At 41.0% G+C, this 21,089-nt stretch overlaps 1 protein-coding gene across 5 annotated transcripts; it reads right to left on the bottom strand.

The window, feature by feature from the left end:
- Positions 1-1,028: 1,028 nt before the first annotated feature.
- On the bottom strand, positions 1,029-20,809 carry USP30 (ubiquitin specific peptidase 30). 5 transcript variants are annotated; one of them, XM_037878475.2, is made up of 13 exons: positions 20,671-20,809; positions 18,973-19,082; positions 17,603-17,785; positions 15,568-15,671; positions 13,435-13,533; positions 12,652-12,694; positions 11,224-11,318; positions 10,329-10,388; positions 8,707-8,793; positions 7,991-8,071; positions 6,636-6,855; positions 5,433-5,541; positions 1,029-4,168 (listed from the first exon to the last, which is right to left on the bottom strand). In XM_037878475.2, exons 1-13 carry the CDS (start codon positions 20,730-20,732, stop codon positions 3,904-3,906), a joined length of 1,518 nt encoding a protein of 505 aa, XP_037734403.1. In that variant the 5' UTR covers positions 20,733-20,809; the 3' UTR covers positions 1,029-3,903. The 5 variants fall into 5 exon arrangements, with proteins under 5 accessions (XP_037734403.1, XP_037734404.1, XP_043385844.1 ...); XM_037878476.2 differs by lacking the exon at positions 20,671-20,809 and adding an exon at positions 20,486-20,567; XM_043529909.1 differs by lacking the exon at positions 10,329-10,388 and having other exon boundaries at positions 20,671-20,802.
- Positions 20,810-21,089: the final 280 nt, after the last annotated feature.

Raw genomic sequence — 21,089 nt, 5'->3', positions numbered from 1 at the left:
GACAACGGCTGGGTGGAGGAATGCTTGTCTGCTCTGCCATACCCAGTAGCAGAAGGGTACTGTCTCTTCGACAAAGAATGTGCCTGGGAACTCAACAGGGCACTTCTCAAAAGAGACAGAGGCAGCTTAAGAGGATTTTTAGGTCCAGGCTCTGAAGAGACCCTCATTGAGCAGTCTAAAAGGAAGAGCTAGGAGGCTTCCCTGGGTTTGTTATACTCTTGGGAAAAGAGCGGCAGATTGAACCTTTATCAGGGCTATATACCCGAGACAGAAGAGTCTTCAAGAATGTCAATCATTGAGCTGTACAGCAGCTTCACAAGAGGGACAAGTTTTAAATCCTGAGGATTTAGTCTCAGCCACAGTAGCTATGTACCATGGTAGCCCCTAAACATACAGATAGATGTACTGCCAAAAGGTGTAACAAAAACAACTATTAACTACACTAACAAATGAATTATACTAATCTAACAACCATTGCTTAGTGTGCAGAGTATGTGGATGCTACAGGGGTTCTGTCCCACTGCCATGGGCAGTAAGGAACTGGTTGGGGCCTATATGCCCTCAGGTTGTAGCTGCAGGCATGTCCCCAAGAGACAATGCTGGCCAAAAGAATCCAAACTCATGGTTAGGGGCTCTATACACACAAACACTCCAAGAACTGGTTGCCTATGCATGTGTGCTGGTGTAGCCCTCACGTTGATATTTTACTGTGTGTATACGAGATTTGTTACACTAACTAAAAACTTGTGCTTTGAGTACTACAGACTTGTCAGCGTCTTGTGTTCAACCACGGAACAGAGCAAATCAGGAGCTCACAGTGGCCGATATTGCAGGCCACTGCATTAGAAAAGGAAAAGACATCGCTGCTGCCTCTCACTTCTCTTTTGTTTCAATCCATCACCAACTGTATCCAGATACCTTTTCTAATAAGTTGGTTCTTTTATTGCTACTGTACAGGACAGGATCAAAAACTCCCGTAAGGGAATAGGCAGTTCGAAGACAGCAGTGCTGGAAATGAAGTGCAGTGGTTTGGACTCTTAACATCATACCTTTTATTAACATGTGCATTAAAACAAGAATAATTCAATTAAAGAGCTGTTTTCTTAGTTCTACCAGAGTAAGCAGAGGTCAGTTTTCTATATGGTTAATGTGTCATAACATTCCTTTATTCCATTCATAAGCACCTTTTCAACAACTCTAGCCTTTGAGAAATTAAAATGCTGTTATTGGCTGGCAGAGACTAGCCCCACAATCCTACAAGCTGAGCCATTTGGGTGTACCCCTCCCCCTGAACAGAGACATATTGCTTTCAAAAGGTATCTGCCCAGGAGGCTCAGCTGGCCAGACTGCGTCCAGGGTCTGACTGTGAGGGGTGCCAACCATCTGCAAGTCTCTGAAGCCAATGTAAGTTGTGGGTTCTCAGCATCATGACCAAGATGCTGACACTTCTCCACAACCAGTGCTAAGAAAAGAACTCCTGTTCCTTTCTTGCAATGAAGATAAGAGATTCTGCCCAACACTCATTCCTATTGCCCAAATGAAACTTCCAGTTCAGTGGCAGTATGGCAAACTAGTAGCTTAGTGATCTGTGACAGTGAGCAGCCTTTCACTCACCCCAAACTGGCACAGAGAAATGTCGCTAGTGAAGAGCAGGTGTATACAAAAGGAAGTTTTCAGAAAACATTACACATACACACCCAACTTGCAGCAGTGTGTGGCTTCACACAATCATATTGAGGCTGCTGAGTCCTAAAGCCTACAGTCCTCCCAGTGGGTAGTATCTGACACACCACACATTACTGCATAATAAAGTGACTTGTTCAAACACTATCAATGAGCAGACACTCCCACAAAAATCAAAGGAGTTACAATTTCAAAGCAGACCCTGTTGAGCCTCGCTATGGCAGCATATACACTGTCAGATGGAAATGTTTTGAAGGTCAGAGGTACAACTGGCAGGATTTCTGTAGACAGATGCTTTGCATGCGTTTCTTGCCCCACTGACAACCAGCACTGCTTTGCAAAGCCCATAGTGCTCACTTCTATCTATCTGCAATAGAGAAGCGTCAGCCTCAGGTATTCTTTTTTTGCTTTTGTGGGTCACATGCTGAGTTTAGGTCTTATTTCAATAGTCACAAAGTTCATTGGTATTACATATTTTTTTTAAATAGTAATAAAATTAGTAAGGTAAAAAAAGTGCTTCTAACACAGAAGCCAAGGTTTCTTTGGACCAGATAGGTCAATGGATTTATACAGACTTCTCTGGGTTATGAGCATTATTCTGAGTAGAGATTATGATCCCCACTCTGGAATGACTTCAGCTAAGTGTTATATACATTCATAGCCTATGATCTTGTGGATGTTTTTCTCAGTCTTCTATTAAAAAGCTCCGAACGCATATGAACAACATTGGGCTGTTGAATGATATGGATCCAAAATATACAAAGTTACAGTAAAAAACTTTTTGGAAAAAAAAGCTACTTTAGAGAGGCAGTAGATATTGTCTGAAAAGTCAGTCAATGTTTTACACTGAAAACATCTAGTCTGACATTCAGACTTCCTCCCTCACACACACACACCCAAAGTACATAAATAGAAAAGAACTCCCACGTCTGTCCATTTTATCCCCATTAATTTAAAAACAGCCAAAAGGATTTCTTGCCTCTGTCCCCATCTCTCTCTCTTTTTTTTTTTTTACACACCAAAGAGCACAGAGCAGCAATATACGGTTAATATCAAACTCTTTAAAAATAGCAATATCTAACGCAGTGATACCAACCTGTTCAGGCTACTGTACTATTTTACTGGACTAAGTGCCAACCACTGCCCATGCAATTGTGTGTATTCTAACCCACCATGACACATGTTGCTTTAAATCCCAGGCTCACAATCACAACCGGTTCAAGCGCCATTGCAGATCAGAAGGCATTCATTAGGAGGGATGATAGGAAATGGCAGTGTTCATCATTAAGATAGGAAAGGTGAGTTTAGAGTACCAATCAGTCACCTTTAAGATTAGCACTGAGAAGCACAGTCTACCTGATGCTCTAAAGCAACAGTATCGAATTGTTTTACAGAGACAGAAGACATTACCATAGTGATTGCTAGCAGACACTGCTCTCTCTTCACATCTTTTAACAGTATGAGGATATGGAACAACAATTCAGTGTCTCAGTTCTAATTGATCAACAATTTGAGTATTTCCCTGAAACAGAAAACTGCAGTTTGGATTGACATAAGTACTTCTATGATGTACAAAGAAATGAAATATTAGGGGGAAAAAGATACAAATAGGAAAGGATCAAGCATGTTTGGTAGAGACAACTTGTTTAGTTGCTTAGCTGGGGTTATGACAAGAAATGTGATTCAGTTAATAGTTCTTCATATCACTTTGATATCAATGTTTACCAGAAAGTAGACAATGGTAATGTAACCATTTAAATAATCTCAAGGCACTTCATTTTTTTAAATCATTGCCTTTGATAACAGTAATTTCTCATCAATCACTTCTCGGGCTCCCCTGCTAAGAAATATCTTAAGGTGACACTAAGCAGCTCCACCTGAAAACATGCATACAGGTCAGAATAAAAAGATGTGGCCCTGGAAAGTCCTTGTTTTAAATTCCATGTTTCAAATCTGTGGTGCAGAGAGAATATTATCTGAACAGCAAATATGCTTCTCTAATGCAGACACACTCTGGAGTGCCCAGCACTAGCAGACCAACTTTGGGCAGCGTCGTTTTGGTATCAGAAACTAGCTCCCTGCAGTAGCCAGGCTCCATTGCCAGGAAGGTGTGGACTATCGAAGGGCATCCAGTGGGCTATTTGCACAACAGTCAGGAGGTGCAATGTACATCTCACAAGAGCAGTTTTCTCAAGTTTTATCCTTCTCCAGAGGTCCAAGTTATTCTTCAGCCCTGAACTCCTGAGTTTGGTGCTGCACTCTTGAGGGAACACGCTCATAAAAGAGCAGGTAAGCACTAGATGAAAGCACTTCTTGCAAACTAGCTTTGCGCACAGTGTCATCTGAAATCCACAACCACTGGTTACTAACCGAGAGTGCGGTCTTGGGAGAAGGCGGAGAGCGGCGATATGTCACAAAGTGTCCAGAATGCATGTCCCCATGATGAACTACAACAGCCATCAGACGGTAGAGGTACACTGGGGAACTGAAGGGAAAATGAGAGAAAGGAAGAGGTCAGCAGCACTTGTGTATCAAACATGTACCTGGAGAATCACCAGTCACTTTAATTTTCAGTAGCAAGTTCATTTTAAAGCATGTTTTTCATTCCATGGACCCCCTTCATAAGAGATGCACTCTCACACCAACACATTCCCTCATAACACCCGAGGCCTTCACTGTGATTGTCAAAATGCTTCACTCTTCTCCATTCGGGAGAACAGAACTGCTGCTTTGAGGACTAACGAAAACAGTTCCTGGAATGTCTTCTAGAGAGGGCCACTGCATACTGTGCAGCACACTGGCTCTGAATTTTGCAGGGAGGCCTCCCACCCGTTTCCTTTAGTGTGTGAGTGCTAAGTTCTACAGCAGCGTCAATGGTAAAAGTTATCCCAGGACGTGATTTAAACAGAAAAAACATAAAACTACATGACACTATCCCTATATAATAATGGAAGCCTCTCAAGTACTTGCTCCATGCACCTGTTTTTCTAACCTATGAATCTCACCATACCCCTCCTGAAACAAGTCATGGGTGCGAGCAAAGGCAAGGAATACCTTAAGTCAGTATATACCCCAGGGAAAAGATACATGATTACAGATAAGAACAGACGTTATAGGAGCTATATTTCAGCCACATGGGAAAAGTGAATATTCTCAGAAACTAGGAGAGCTCTGGGAAAAATATTTAACAGGACAAATATTAGGCCTGATCATCACAAGAGCGGAGTGCCCACAGCTCTAACAGAAGCTGCAGGGAGCAGCAAGCACACAGCTCCTCTGAAAAACAGGCTCCTTAAATACAAGACTTTTTTTTTTTTTTTTTTAAGTCTACACAAAATGACAAACACTTATTTGTTCTCAAAAGTCAAGAGAAAAGAAAAGGGAGATATCAGGGAAGAGGCAGCAGTTAGAAGATGATGGCTCTGCAGTAAGAAGCTTGCTGCACTCGCGATTTTTTCTCCATCAGAGCAAAAGCAACCAGAGAAAGGAGATTTTGAACTCTTCACTTATAATTCACACAACTCCTTTTACTAGCTGGGGACACAGGGAGCAGAGTAGAACTGAAAATCACCCAAACAGAAAGGGGTAGAAATCCTTTGCTAACGAGGAGGACATTTGCAGTAGCTGGGATAAATGATAAATTATGTGACTACCGAATCACAGTAAAGATGGAATAAAGGAAATTATTAACCTACATCAGTTTTAAGCACATGTAGAAATTATGAAATAACTTCAAAAGTCTGTCTTACCTGCAGTCTGGAACTACTGCAAGTGGGAAAGTTATCGGGGACGTTAATAATGAAGGAGAGCAGGCACCATTCATAAAGAATGATTTAGTGCTACATGTCTGCTCCAGATCTGCCAGAGAAATGATACATTCAGTGATTTAACTGATCTGCAGCTTAACTATTAATATTACAAATAGCCCTGTGCTCTCTATGGCACCTTTCATTAGAGAATTTGAAAGCACTTTACCATTAATTAATTAAACCTCACGATTCCCTAATGAGGAAGGGGAACATTATATCCAAGGACACTGTTAACAGCTCATAGTACAATTGGCTGCAAGAGACCTGCTCTTTTTGGGTTATTTGAAGTAGTAGTTAGCCTTCGATTCAAGTAATCATTTGAAGATTTGGGACCAGCAGCAACAAGGGAATTAAGCTCTAATGATGTGATACAATATAGCCATAGAGATTTGAGCAATCTGTTTCCAGTTTGTGACAATTTTCTTTATTTCTTTAAGCAAAAAGTTGTGGCATTATCAAGCAAGGGCACAGTCTGCATGCCTAACGCCTCCTCAATGGCTGTTCCTGCCAACAAAAGACTTCTTTAGAGCTGAATTCTGACTTTAACGGGCACCTGGCACACTGAAGGCTGACTGGATCCAGGGCCATTTTTCAAATGCACAGTTTTTGACACAGGATCCTATAAACTCTTTCCTATGTGAACAGGCCCCATGAACTCTATGGGGTTCCTCACATGAACAACGGTTTGTAGGATCAGGCCCCTTTCATTAAACACTGTATAATTTACACCTTGAACTGCCCTGCAATTTCAACATTAGTTTTGACATAGGGTCTGATTGTGACCACATTATATGAAAGCTCCAGGGTCTGCTCTCCCCCTGCAATACAGTCATAGTTGGAGCTCCCTTGGTTTAAAAGTGGTGGTCTACGAACAAGACATTCTCTGTGAGGACCTATCGACTTTGGAACTCACTCATCCTTTGGGGCTAAAGCAGCACAGTTCTCCACAGACCACGTATACTCCAAGTATTTTGGAATGGGAGTGAACAGTAAATTTGTAAGAATTGTATTTTAAATATATGTCAAGGGGCCAAAGTCTGCTGGGAAAGGGGATCTTTCTAGGTTTTAGTAAAATCAAAATAAATATATTTTTTCTTATACTCTGATAAACTACCTGATATTTTTTATTTTCAGATCAAATACCTGAGGCTTTTACTGCTGACCCATCCTTTATTTCAGACGACATCCATGGATTGCCTTTCTGGTTTAGATCACGCTGGCTTGATTTATGGACAGGGAGGTGGTATTTGTAGATGTCCATGATCAGGAACTCGTTGAACTGCACATGTTCATGACGTTTCAGAGGCATGCCTTGGTCTGACCAGCTCAGCCTTTGCAGATGGATACATAGACACTGAGGGAGCTTCAAGCACATTCCACAGAAATATGTCAACAGACATATTAAAAATAAGAAGAAACGACTGCTTGATTTAAAACTATATTCTTGGAACTAGAATTAAAGTCCAAGAGAGTAAATGGTGAAGTGGATTACTAAACTGGTTTCTCATCTGCTACTATATCTGTATGTAAGCCCATTAGAAGTAATACCTATAATACAAAGTATAAAGCCTGACAGTCAGAAGAGAGGTTTCTAATAACACTAGCATAATTTATTAGATAGGATGATGGACAAAATTAACAGGGTTTGCCACATGTGGGAAAACTCAATAAAAACACATGCATGTTTAAACTTGTCCAGCGCAGACCAAAGATTCTGATCAATATAATCCCTTGGGGACAGAGGATCCGGGTCCCTTGCAGTTAGTGCATTCTACTGTACCCACAGCTAAGTTTTCACGTGCAATGTTTCTGTGCCTAGTCACAGCGAAACGAGCGAGCGCCGTGGAAAACAGAATCAAACAGTTACATTGTTTTACATCCAAAATGCAGCACAGGGTTTTACTGTCTCTTTCAATTAGGTTATTAGTATTACTGTCATGCCTAGGAGCTCTAGTAGTAGACCCGGACCCAACTGTGCTGTGTGCTGCACAAACACAGAACAATCTAAGTTGTTTCAGCTGTTTATTACCATGTTCACCCACCCAATCACCTGGACGCAGAATGGGGTTTATTTATTTATTTTAAGAACATGCAATTGCTTAGGGATGGCAAAGTGCTTAACAAAATATACATAGGAATTATTTCATTCACCACTGAAATACAGAATCACATATTTTTATTGCTGAATCTCAAGGGACATATAAGCCACAACTCAGCAATACATATGTTTACACACACTGTAGAATTAAGGTGAGATTATTCATGTGTTTAACGTTAAGCATAGGCTTAAGTGCTTTGCTGAGTCAAGGTGTTATGGCATACAAAACTGCCAAATGAGCTCACATTTAAGTGCAAAATAGAATATGAATGGGCTCCAAGCTCAATGCCAAGAAGTGGGTATCAAAATAACAGACTGAAGAGATAAGTCATTGGATTGTTTTAGAAGACACTTCTGTAAAGGCTTTAAAAAATAAATTTGCCAGATCAATTTGTCTCACCTTCCCTAGCTTTAATTGTTTAACAAACGTTGTTCTCTGGTTTTCTGTGGTTTGCCCATTCAGTGTCTCTTCTGCCTGAATCTGAAATCAAAGAAAACACAATTATAGCCATTTAATTATCCATAATATTAAATTACACAAACCAATATTGGGGGTGTGCATATGCCAAAAAATAGTAGTTTCTTATCTAGGGCTATGCTCAGGTTTAAACAGTTCGTTTTGATTTAACCATTTCCCAGCTATTTGTAACCTCAGAAGCGCAGAACTATACCAGTGCATGAGAATTAAGAAGTGAAACTAAATAGAAACATTTATAGAAAGTGCCCATGAACACAGAAGTTCTGGGTTCAAGTCTAACCTTTAGCCATTCTCTGTCGGATCTTAGACACGTTACTCTTGCTCCCTGTGCTACAGTCAAGTTACAAATATTTGTAAAACAATGTTTAAAGATCAGAAAAAAAACATTCCACCCAGGATATTATAAAATTTAATACTTGGCAATCTCTGAGTATTCCAGGATCTGTAAAGTGCTTTACAAACTACTAATAATTTAAGACTCCTAACAGCCTGTGAGGTAGTATCCACACTTCAGAGATGACGAAACTGAGGGTTCAGCAAGTCAGCAGCAGTGCAAGGAGTAGAACCTAGGAGTCCAGCCTCTGAGTCACTTGATCTAGAAACTGAGCTGGAAGAGTATATAAATTAAAATTACATACTTTAGTGCAATTGTCACATACAACATCCTTTACTGATTCAGAAGAGATGAAATGGTGGAGGCAGTGGTCCAGTGTCATAGGACGACCCTGAGTGCGAGAAAAAATAACTTTGCACTGATTTTATGATGTACACAATTAAATTCTGTTAAAGGATTTTAGTCATCTATTTAATAGGAATTAATACATTCTGAGCTAAATCCTGGCTCCTCCACAAAGCTAGAGTAGAAGGGCTTTGAGCAGAGAACATACACAAGGTTGGTGGGGGAAATGGAAGCCTCCTCCTTCCGCTCAGTTTATCCTTATAGTCTATGTGCAGGAGTAGTAGCCATAGGATCGTAAGACTAGAAGAGACCTCAAGAGGTCATTTAGTCCAGTCCCCTGCACTAAGGCAGGATTAAGTATTATCTAGACCATCCCTGACAGGTTTGTCTAACCTGTTCTTAAAAACCTCCAGTGACAGAGATTCCATTACCTCCCTCGGTAATTTGTTCCATAACACTTCCTGTGTCACCTTCTTAGTGGGGTTTTGAACCAGTGGATCCCTGGCCCTCTTACAGTATTTCCCTCCACAATTACACAGTGCCCCATGAAACACCTCCTGCAGCCCGACCCCTTGCCCAGCAGGAATGTGGCCTTCTGGCTGTATTTTACGTCTCATGCATTAATTGCTTTCTTGCTATTTTTCGCTGTCTTTTCGATGGCAAAAATCTATACTGCTGGTGAGCTGGGGTCATCTTCAACTTGGGTATACAAGTAGGAAACTAGCACAGACAAAGTGTCAAAAGCCTGGTTCTGTTCTCCCCTAGGCATTGGCACAAAACTCCTATGAATGCAAATGGCTGTTCCATGAACACACTAAGGGGATAACGGACCCCTTGTCTGGAGACACAAACTTGTAGCACACAGTATATGAGGGGCCCAAACTTTGCAATACCAAGGACCACACAAATTTTGAATACAAGTGGACTATTGGTAATCTAATAATAACTTTGCACACAACAATAATATTTGTCCAGACTTGTATCTCCTTTAGAGCAGTATTTCTCGATGACAGGTATGTGGACCAGTACTGGTCCCTGAGATCTACGTGACACAGTTTAGAAAGGCAGCAAGCTGGTCCCTTGTATCAAAAAGGTTGAGAAACACTGCTTTAGAGATTAACAGAAATGGCTTCTTCCTTGAAATTACCAGCTCTAACAGCCTACAATTTGGCAGCTTTGTCCTCACTCTACTCATAGGGAGAAAGCAAGCAGAGGCACATTCTAGGACTTTGCAGGAAACACACGGCCCTCGGTTGCACTTTGGTATCTCTAGATATGCAGACAGGGCCAAATTTATCACTGGTGTAGGCAGACAACTCCACTGGTATCAATGAAGTTACACTTGGTTACCTCGGCTAGAAATTTGCCCCACTACGTTCAGAGTAAGATACTGAATCAGAAAAATCTAGTAAAACAACAACAAAAATTAATAAAATGTAATAAAATTAATTCTAAATTACTGATTTACAATTTTACCCCATCATCTTAAATTCAGACATAGGACTAGAGTCTAGAATAAAGCTTTGACTATAAGGCAGCATGTAGTACAGAATGGATCATGCTTCAGCAGAAAGCACATACCCACATGGCTGCTGGAATACTCAGCGAAAGACTGTCAAATGTATCACACCTCACAGGACTCTGAAAGAAAACATTTCACATGTCCACAGGGTTACAGTCCACCTTCAGCCTAATGAAAACAGGCCCAAGCACTCTCTACTTCTATGGACCTAAGTGGTAGTTAAGGGTACTAACACCTCACAGGACTGGACTCTAACTAGATATAATCTGATCTGGATTTGTATTTCTACAGCAAGTACAGCAAAATTAGTTACAAACAATCAAAGATCGGGTAAAAATATCTTCTGGTTAGTTCAGTGGAGGGCAGGTTCATTTTTTTCTGCAAAGAAAGAGTTTTGGAAATTGTTTTGTAAATATTTGAGTAGAATTTTTAAATGGCAGCAGAAGATACTCTGTAAGCATTAGGTACTGTTTCCTCTGTCCAGCACAGAAGTCAACACTCCCGGCTCAATCCCACATTTACTGCACAAGAATCAACAGGAACACTGGCTGTTTGAAGACTGAATGATCAAGTCTTAAAATGCTACCTGTGCTACCGGATGTCTCTTATAACACGAATGTGTCTGCAAGGGAAGGGCAAATACTAAAAGCAATATTTAAGTTACAATCACCACACTTATAAAACAAAAGCATGGTCACAATTTTGTTTTTTTCATTATTATTACATATTTGTACGCACCAATGCTGTCCTAGGCACTTTACAGACAAATACGAAAACAAAGTCCTTGCCCTGGTGTGGTTACAATGTAAGTCCCCAATCCTGCAAATTTTCAGGATTGCACAAAATAAAACAAAAGATGGTAGTTGTCACTAAAGAATCCACTAGAATGTACTTTGATTAAGCTTTCCTTTTTTATTTGTTTATAATTAATATCAAACACACAAATTCTTGTACCTGGTGTTTGCAGTGTTTGCAAAGCATGTTACTTGTCAACCTTCCATGAAAAGGATGTTGAGACTTCCAGTGACTTGACATGGGGTGAAGTGACCCTAAATACAAAGTTGTAACTGTCTTTAATATTTAGTACTTCCATGTTCATCACGATCATTATAATACCTGGATTTTTTATTTCTTTGGGGTTGGTTTTTTTAACAGCTATTAAAACCCAGGTTTTTTAAAAACACCTTACTTTCGGTTTACAAATCTTAATTAACATTGTCTTTGGAGACATTTAAAGATGCATTCCAGGTCACTAGAAACAGATCAAATAATTCTTGTCATAACCATACAGCTAAGGGTAGCCTAGAATTCCTCTTACCTGTAAGGGGTTAAGAAGCTCAAATAACCTGTTTCAGAGTAGCAGCCGTGTTAGTCTGTATCCACAAAAAGAAAAGGAGTACTTGTGGCACCTTAGAGACTAATAAATTTATTTGAGCACAAGCTTCGTGAGCTACAGCTCACTTCATTGGATGCATTCCCGATGAAGTGAGCTGTAGCTCACGAAAGCCTATGCTCAAATAAATTTGTTAGTCTCTAAGGTGCCACAAGTACTCCTTCAAATAACCTGGTTGGCACCTGACCAAAAGGACCAATGGGGAAAGAAGATACTTTCAAATCTTGGGGTGGGAGGATAGGCTTTGTTTTTGGTGTGTTCTCTTGGGAAGCAGAGAAGCACCAGGTCAGAAAACTCCTTCTCCTATAAACCATCCTAAAAGTCTCTCATATTACAAATTGTAAGTAAAAGCCAGGCAAGGCGTGTTAGATGATCTTTTGTTCTGCTTGTTAATTTTTCCTTTGCTGGAAGGAGGTTTATTCCTGTTTTCTGTAACTTTGAAACTAAGCCTAGAGGAAGTTCTGCTGTGTTTTTGAATCTTTTGTTATTCTGTAAAGTTATTTTCCATCCTGATTTTACAGAGGTGATTTTTATCTTTTTTTAAAATAAAATCCTTCTTTTAAGAACCTGACTGATTTCTCTATTGTCCTAAGACCCAGGGGTTTCGGTCTGTGATCCCTTTGTAACCAATTGGTTAGGACATTATTCTCAAGCCTCGCTAGGAGAGGGGGTGTAAGGGCTTGGGGGGATATTTTGGGGGAACAGGAACTCTAAGTGGTCCTTTTCCTGATTCTTTGTTAAATCACTTGGTGGTGGCAGCCTACCGTCCAAGGGCAAAGAATTTGTGCCTTGGGGAAGTTTTAACCTAAGCTGGTAGATATAAGCTTAGGGGTTCCTTCATGCAGGTCCCCACATCTGTACCCTAGAGTTCAGAGTGGGGAGGGAACCCTGACAATAGTAATATTACTTCAATAAGTAAAACAACTACTGTTGCCATGTCTATAAGCAAATGTAAACATTTAACATTTTTTCAAGGTAGAAAATGTTACCTCTTGTTCTGCAGCTTATTTGCTTTTGGGTTATTTCTGGCTGCTACAGAGGAGGGAAAAATATTGTATTAAATCTCACCTTACAAAATCTTAAATATGCTCTCATTTTAGTCTACAAATTGTACCTTTAAAAATAATATTTAGGGACAACCAATGAAACTGAAAAGCAATTAATTTAAAATGGATAAAAGAAGTGTTTCTTATATAATGCACCATGAACGCTGGAACTTGTAGCAACAAGATACTGAGAGCTTACAACAACTGCTTACAACAATTGCTAAAAGCTGAACAGATACAACATCCAGTTACATTAGATAGAATAAAATTGCTAATTGTGGAAGATTAGGAAGAAACTTCTCCTCTGAGTAGTTTATTCCATAATTGTCCATTATATAGTTTCTTGTATCTCCCTCTAAAGCACTTGGTGTATTGACAACTGTTAGAGACAGGATATCTGATTAGATGGACTAATGGTCTTGGCCATTATGGCAATTCCTATTGTCCATCCATACAGTATACTGAGATTCTCAAATGGATGGTGCTGTGGGCCCAATCCCATGTGATGCTGAGTGCCCTCAACTCCCACAGCTCCTTGCATGACTGGGTCAATATAAATGCAAAGTACTAAAATATTATATTGCTTTGAAAAGTTTTCTTTTTCAATTTGCTAGTTTTATTAATTCATTTTTATCCAAAGATGGAAGAACAGCATTGCATATTTAGTATCTAAACAGGCTCTATCACTTTAAAGGAAAAGGAAATAACATTTTTATACAGCTTTACCTGTAATGCATGCACATCAAACAAGTGTGTGATCCGGGGCTGACGATCTCGCTCATCTTCCAACGAAGATGTAAGGACATGGAATAGTTCATGAGCATCCTATTAAAGGGTGATATACAACTTAGAGGGAAATCAAAGAAGACAGCATCAACAAACATAGCAAGAATGTGTGTGCACATAGGAATCTGTAATGGCAAAATGGGGTGTTAATTTTTCCTTTAAGAAGAAATTATTACACTTTTAGGACCCAGTTAATTTAATAATAACCACTTACGCTGAGAGGAGATATGATTGCTCTCTCTAAATACATTTGGGAGTAAACACAAGAGAGGAAGAAAAGATATTTAAGCAAAAGGACAATGCTGGCACAAGAACAAATGAGTATAAATTGGCCATGAATACATTCAAGCAGGAAATGAGAAGGTTTTCTAACCATTAGAGGAGTAAGGTTCTAGAACAGCCTCCCAATACGAGTAGTGGGAGCAAACAACCTTGCTCATTTTAAGATGGAGCTTTATAAATTTATCAACAGGATTATATGATGGCGTTCCCTGCAATAACAGGGGACTGGACTTGATGATCCACGAGGTCCCTTCGAGTCCTATATCCCTATGCATGTGCTACAATTTTGCTAACAATCTTTTCTGCAAAGCTAGGCCCACAACAGTGTACAAAATTTTTTTAAAATGTATTTGTGGCATATAACACTGAAAGAATACCGAAGAGTACATACGCAAAAAATATACTCACAATAATGACCCAAAAGCCTGCTTTCCACTGAGGTCAGTCATGAAACTGACTAACTTCAATGAGAGCAGAATTGAACTCTTACGTCATTTGTTTTGGATACGAAGTATAAAATATACAACGATATTTATAGAAGAGCAACTGAACCAATTTACTGACCCCAACCAACTTCACACACTTAGGAGCAGAAAATATTTTTCAAATACAATAGATTCTACTTATTCTCCTCAGTTGCCAGGAAAAAGTTGCCCTTATCCGGCAGTTGCTAACAAGGAGAAGGCAGGTTTGCAAGGCTGCAGTGAGAAAAGGAAATGCTGGGATGTGCCTTCCCTGGCTGCACCCCTGCAAACCAGCAGGATGATTGAGTTTCTATTGGGAGCTGGGGGCTCATGGGACTGCACCATATCCCTCTCTGTGCTCTCTGGGGGTCAGAGCTTAGCATGTGCCAGCACTTCCTTCCCTGGGTGCAGCCCCCGAGCAGGGTACAGCCTGGAGAATGCAGGGAGAGGTGCCATGCAACTCTGGCATGTGGGCTGCAGCCTCCCTACCCACTACTGCCCTGTCCACAGCCTCTTACCAACTGTGCCATCCTTGTGCGGCAGCATGTTTGTTGGCCTGCAACCCCAGAAGAAAGCATTGGGATGGGCTGAGCACCAGCCACAGGCAGGTTTGTAGGGCTGCAGCCAGGGTAGGCAATCCTTAGCACTTCCTTCCCTGGCTGCATCCTTGCAAATCTGCTGACAGCTCGGGCCTTTCTTCCAAGAATCAAAGGAATGGTGTTATTAAGCAGCATGCCGTTGCCAATATCTGCATCCTGTTAACATTACAGTCAATGTAATGGGATTGGTTCCTAGCAAAACGCTACTATTAACCGGAAGTTGTCAATACCCACGTTGCTATTAAGCAGAATCTACTGTATTGGGTATCTCTGCACAACTTGCAGACATATGCACTGTGTACAAGATCTAGAAGCCCCGTTGGTTATGTGTAACTAAATCTGGGAGCCTTAAGAAAACAGAGGGAACTTCCTTAGAAACAGAAACCAGGTTATTTTATCATGGCCCTGTTGAAGTCAATGGCAAAACCTGCATTGACTTTAATGGGGCCAGGATTTTACCCCCTGGAATCTTGTCACTACTGGCAGCATCATACCAAACACTGACAGTTGAAAGGCATTAGAGTCTGAATCAGGCGTCTCTAAAACAACTGAAGATGTCACGTATTAATCACATTGCTGCTTTCTTTTAGTTACTAAAGACAACTTTTCACCATGCTGAAGAGGATTCAGATTTGATACTCAGATCTATAAATACCATATATTACATAAGGCACCTATCATCACAGTATCTAACATGTACTATAATCTAGTTTGAAATTTGTAATCACCTGCTCTTCAAATGACGAGATCTGCCACCTGTACAGCCTTAACACTTCTAACAAACAGCTTGCATCCAGGACATCATCTTCTGTGACCTCTTGGCAGGATAAAGCTGGAGGTATTAAATTCAAAATGATAAATGGAGCCACTAAGATTGGTTAGATCACAAAACCTGGATATAGTGGGCCTAATTTCTTTTCACTTACAACAGTGGAATGATTTGTTAACACATGCTTAAGTACAAGGAGCTGCCCCAGCCACTGATCCACAGCTGCGCAGTTATTTCTTAGTTATGTCTGAGAGGAATGATTTGCAGAATGCCTTTTTTTCCCTTCCTCAACAACTGTACATGATTGTAAATCCTTGTTCTCCAGTTATATTTATTTTAAAACCTCGCCCTCTGATCTCTCCTTCAGATTCCATAACAACAATGCAGGTGGAGGCAGGGAAAGGGGCAAGACCCTGGCACCTCATTCAACTTTTCAACAACTTTGAATGGAAAAATCCTTTTTCAAGGAAAGAGGAGAGTAGAGGGGACTTGGAAAATGAAATATTACTTATCGTGGAGCTAATCCTTCCTTCAGAAGTAGAGGTTTGAGAGATTCCTTGGTGGGACTTAGGAAGGAACTAATAACCTGAGGACAGGGTGGATAAAAATCAATGATTTTTTTTTTTAAAAAATCCAAAAGATCAGATTTTTTTAAAATCAGATTTTTTTGATAAAATGCTTTTTGAGGAAAAAACCTATCTAAAGGTAGTTTTAATTAAGATACATTACAGCTCAAAGATATCTCATCATGGAATAGGGATTATAGATTCTAATTCTATAGTATGAGACAATATATTCATGTAATGTCAAAGAAAAATCTTGTAAATGATTTCCAATAGTTCATGGATTAGGAACCCAATTTTATGGGGTTCCAGGGGCTTCTGTATAGATTATTTAGGTTAATCGTTCTATCGACCCAATAGGACTCAGTGCTCAGCCTAGAAGATACCCTCACAGATGCTTAGTTTTGCAGTTCTCAAACTGTGGATTTGTGTCCCCAGAGATAAGAGGCTTGTTAACAGCAACAATGTTTTAAAATAAATAAATAAATATATAGAGGTGAGACATAACAGACCTCAACCTTATTGTCCCTCTGCAGATTTGTGTACACACAATCCCTTACCTCTCTCTAAAAGTGCAAAGTTTCAAAAAGTTCAATGAATAGAAGATTATTGCGGGAGGAATAGATCTGGACAAGGAGAAGAAGTCTGGAGATAAATGTGAGAAGCGAGGGACAGGCAGTAGAAAAAAAAGTGAAACTGTTTGAGCAGCATATTCCAGAAGTCTTGAGGTCTTTCTGAGTGTAGCCTTCATTGATTTGAGATCTACCATATCATTCTCTCACTAGAAGGGAAAACCTATAAGGGCAGCAGGCAGTAAAAGAGACCCAGTTTGGGAATATTTTAATGAAGTTCCTCTACCTGCGAAGAATATGTATTAAGGTTATAATAAACAACAAGAAAGCACTTTTATGTAGAAATCCATGACTAAATCGAGTCTTCCTGATTTAAATCACCCTACCTCAGGGAGCTGCATTGACTCAATAGTAATGAAAATCTGGGCAAATAAAAAAATCTGAGCTTTCAACGGAGTTTATGTACAAAGAAATGACTGTATCTTGGGGTCCACTGAGAACACCATCAAGTAAGCTAATTAAATTTGCCTATTAAATCCCCCAATCTTCATTAAAGTATAAGAAATTTAGTTTTCTGACCTTTTTATCCAACATCACATATGCTCTTTCATGTATTTATTTGAGAAATTTCCTTCTCTCTAGGAAATGTTTACATTAAATTATAGTACATGAAAGTACTTTCTGATTGAATTCTGAGCGTGACAACTGTTGTGAGACACCTTTGTGATATTAAAAATTAAAGATTTCTTACTTTCTGCACCGTGCAAATTAGTTTCTTAAAAACAGTAACATATTAGGTTTTATCAATTATTTTCTTGTTAATGTAACCTAATCCCTTAAAAGTTTAACAACATGATACCTTTCAGGAGGCACAGCAAAGTAAGGGACAAATATTGGTGCTCCGATGATTCATTCTGATCAGTCTTGTATTGGGCTGTAAAGTCCTCCAGCCACTTGATGAAAGATGGACAAGCAGATAAGCCTTGCAGCAAAGAGTTCATGAAACAGGTGTTTCCTAAGTTGAGAAGGCCAGGCACAAGCCCTGGAAATATGCATTAACAATTTACATTCTAGAGTCTAGGACAGTTTTTTTTAATGGAAAGTGACATGGTGCATGTGATCTTTTATTTGGTATTTACAACTGTTATTTAAGAAATCAGAAGACACTCAAACATACAATAGTGTTATGGTCTCTAAGAATCATGCCATTATAAAAAAAATTTAAACTTTCTCTGAAAAATGTTCTTGACTGAATTTTAGAAAGCTGTACTTTAACACTATCAAGCATGGATTACTGTAGGATTATCTGCAAATTACCATATAAATTGGAATTAACAACTGTAATGTATTTAATTTTCAATTTGTGACTTGTTATACTATCTGCAAGGTCAAAGGCCCTGATTCTGGGGTCCTGCCTCATGACTGCGGCTCCTAGGTGTTACAATAATACAAAAAATAATTAGTAATAATAAATAATAAAAATAATAATAATCCTGCTAACATTTATATATGTGCTTAATTTTTACACATGTGAATAGCTTGTATGAGACTATTCAGATGTGTGAAGTTAAACACATTCATAAGTGTTTCCAGGATGGGGGCCTAAACTATGTGCCTTTGCACACCTGGTCTCAATTTAGTGAGATCTCCTTCCCTATGAGATTAGTATTGTATTAGGGATGCTCTCCAGTTCTCAAAGATTTGTGTAAAATATTTCTTTACTCTAGCTATTTGTAGTATGAATATTTACTTTCCAAAGCAGAAGACATTAACTTATCCTGTGCTTATGTTCAATCAAAAGGTGTTTATTTTGTGTATTTGTTTAAATTTTATTGAATTTCCACAGGTAATACAAACATATTACAAAACACAAACAAAGCATGCCTAATATGTATCATCATAATTTTTAAAATTTTAAACTTACATAGAAAATAAAAATCTTTTATTGATACAGACTAATTCAGATAGGAGGCAACATGATCCACTGACCAAAATTTAAATTTTGCTATATAACAAAAGGTTTTACAAAATCTAATGATTAAAAGAAAAGGGAAAACATTTCTAACATCCAAAGTCTCAGCTCAAAAGAAATTTAAACCCACAATAAAATGAAAAGTTCACTATTCTCTCCTCCTTTCTAGAGAATATTATGAGAATTTATTAATCATTAGCACACATTTTTCTGTTACTGGATATGGATAATTTTGATCAGTTTAGAACTTTCCCCACCTTTCCTGCGTTTCTTTCTTTCTGTGATGGGACCCCAGAGAACATATATGCCTGCTGCCAGAGCAGCAGCAATTCCACCAACAACACCCCAGTTCTTCATTACTTTATGCCTAAAAAAGTAAGGGGAAAAGTCTGCTTGCTGTCTTCTACTGGAAAATCAGTAACAACATTAACACATCATGTAGGAATTATAGGCAAGGACACTGTAATACACAGAACACTAGTACTTGTGGCACCTTAGAGACTAACCAATTTATTTGAGCATAAGCTTTCGTGAGCTACAGCTCACTTCATCGGATGCATGAAGCTCACTAACCAATTTATTTGAGCATAAGCTTTTGTGAGCTTCATGCATCCGATGAAGTGAGCTGTAGCTCACGAAAGCTTATGCTCAAATAAATTGGTTAGTCTCTAAGGTGCCACAAGTACTCCTTTTCTTTTTGCGAATACAGACTAACACGGCTGTTACTCTGAAACCTGACACAGAACACTGTTATTTTTCTCCGGTACAATCCTATTTTTGTGTGTTTTTACCCCCACTCATGTCTTTGGTAATTGTTACACCATCAATACATCTCTCCTGTAAACAAAGGATCCAAAGTTTGCAAATCATAGGACTAGCTTTCAGCACAAGCTGCTAATATATGGTCCCTCTGAGTTGGGGTGCTGCGCTCAATCCAGTCGCCCTTAGGCTGGCAGTATTATAGACACAAGTGCCTGCTGTTCCCGGGGGGCCGGGGGGGGGAGGATCTCTCCATATACATGTTTCAGAGTAGCAGCCGTGTTAGTCTGTATACATAAGAAAAGGAGGACTTGTGGCACCTTAGAGACTAACCAATTTATTTGAGCATAAGCTTTCGTGAGCTACAGCTCACTGCATCGGATCCCATGAAGTGAGCTGTAGCTCACGAAAGCTTACGCCCAAATAAACTGGTTAGTCTCTAAGGCGCCACAAGTCCTCCTGTTCTTTCTATAGACATGGTAACACACAAGAAATAAATCCTGGCTCACGGCTGAATGAAACCGGCCACATGACAAGTCAGTAAATTAAAGTTCAGAATAACGCCAGGCAGTCGGAGTCCACATGCCAACACCGCCCCCTCCTCGGCTCTGAGGTAAATTATTTTCTGGATGTGTAACAACGGAAAGTGAAACGGGCGGGGGCAAAGATCTTCAGCGAATTCACAACCCAAGAAAGGTTTCAAAATACGAAGTCCCCGCTGGCCGGCCGCCTTCCCGCGGGGGCGAACCGCACGTGTATCGACCCCCCGGCGCCGCGAAATGCCCCGGGCCGACACCGAGACCCGAGCGTGCCCCCGGGCAGAAGTGAAGCCCCCGCGTGCGCTGCCGCCCGGGGCGGCGCTCCCGCCTCTCGGGCAGGGCGGGACGCCCGCTGCGGCCACCCCTCCGGGGCGAGGAGGCTGCAGCCGGTGGCCGGGCTGGGCCCCGCCACTCAGCGGCCTCCCTGCGAGCCGGCGCCAGGCTGCCCCCTCCCGGGGTGTCAGATACGTACCCGGCCCACCTGGGTGCTCCGGCCTCTGCCGCGCCGCCCCGGCCTCCATGGAGGGGCCCCACACGCTGCCCCCCTCAGGGCCTACTCTCCTCCTACCCAACCCCGTGTTTCCTTCTCGCCCCTCCCCCCTCGGAGGCGGCGGCTGTAGTAGCCCTCCCCCGCACCCGGTTCCCACCGTTCCTGACCTGACCGCGCCTCCGGCCCGCAGGAGCCGCCTGACCGCTCTGTCCGTCTCCCCGGCCAGCATGCCCCGAGCCCTTCCTGCTGCCGCCGGCCGGAACCAAAGACACCGAGAGGCGCGGGGTCCAGGGGGCGGAAGATGGGACGGACCGGAAGCGGCCGGGTCGGACCTTGTTAGCGCGCGGATCCCCTAGCAACGGGCTCCTGGGGAGCGGCTGGTTGCTACGGCCTGGAGACTGGCGGCAGGATTCCTCCCCTTCCCCCCAGCCCAGCTGCGCTCGGCGGGGCCGGGTCGATCCGGCCGGCAGCTCAGCAGAGCAGCCAGCTGCCCTCGATGTGTTGCCACTGAGCCAGTGGGAGGTTTGCTCCTGGGGTCAGCTCCTTGTGCGACAATCCCAGCTGGCCCTAAACGAAGAGCGAAGTT

The sequence above is a fragment of the Chelonia mydas genome, chromosome 15 (genome assembly GCF_015237465.2).
Source record: "Chelonia mydas isolate rCheMyd1 chromosome 15, rCheMyd1.pri.v2, whole genome shotgun sequence".
In the NCBI taxonomy this organism is placed as follows: domain Eukaryota; kingdom Metazoa; phylum Chordata; order Testudines; family Cheloniidae; genus Chelonia; species Chelonia mydas.
The sequence above is the reverse complement of the archived record's forward strand: the minus strand, read 5'-3'. Positions and strand labels throughout refer to the sequence as shown.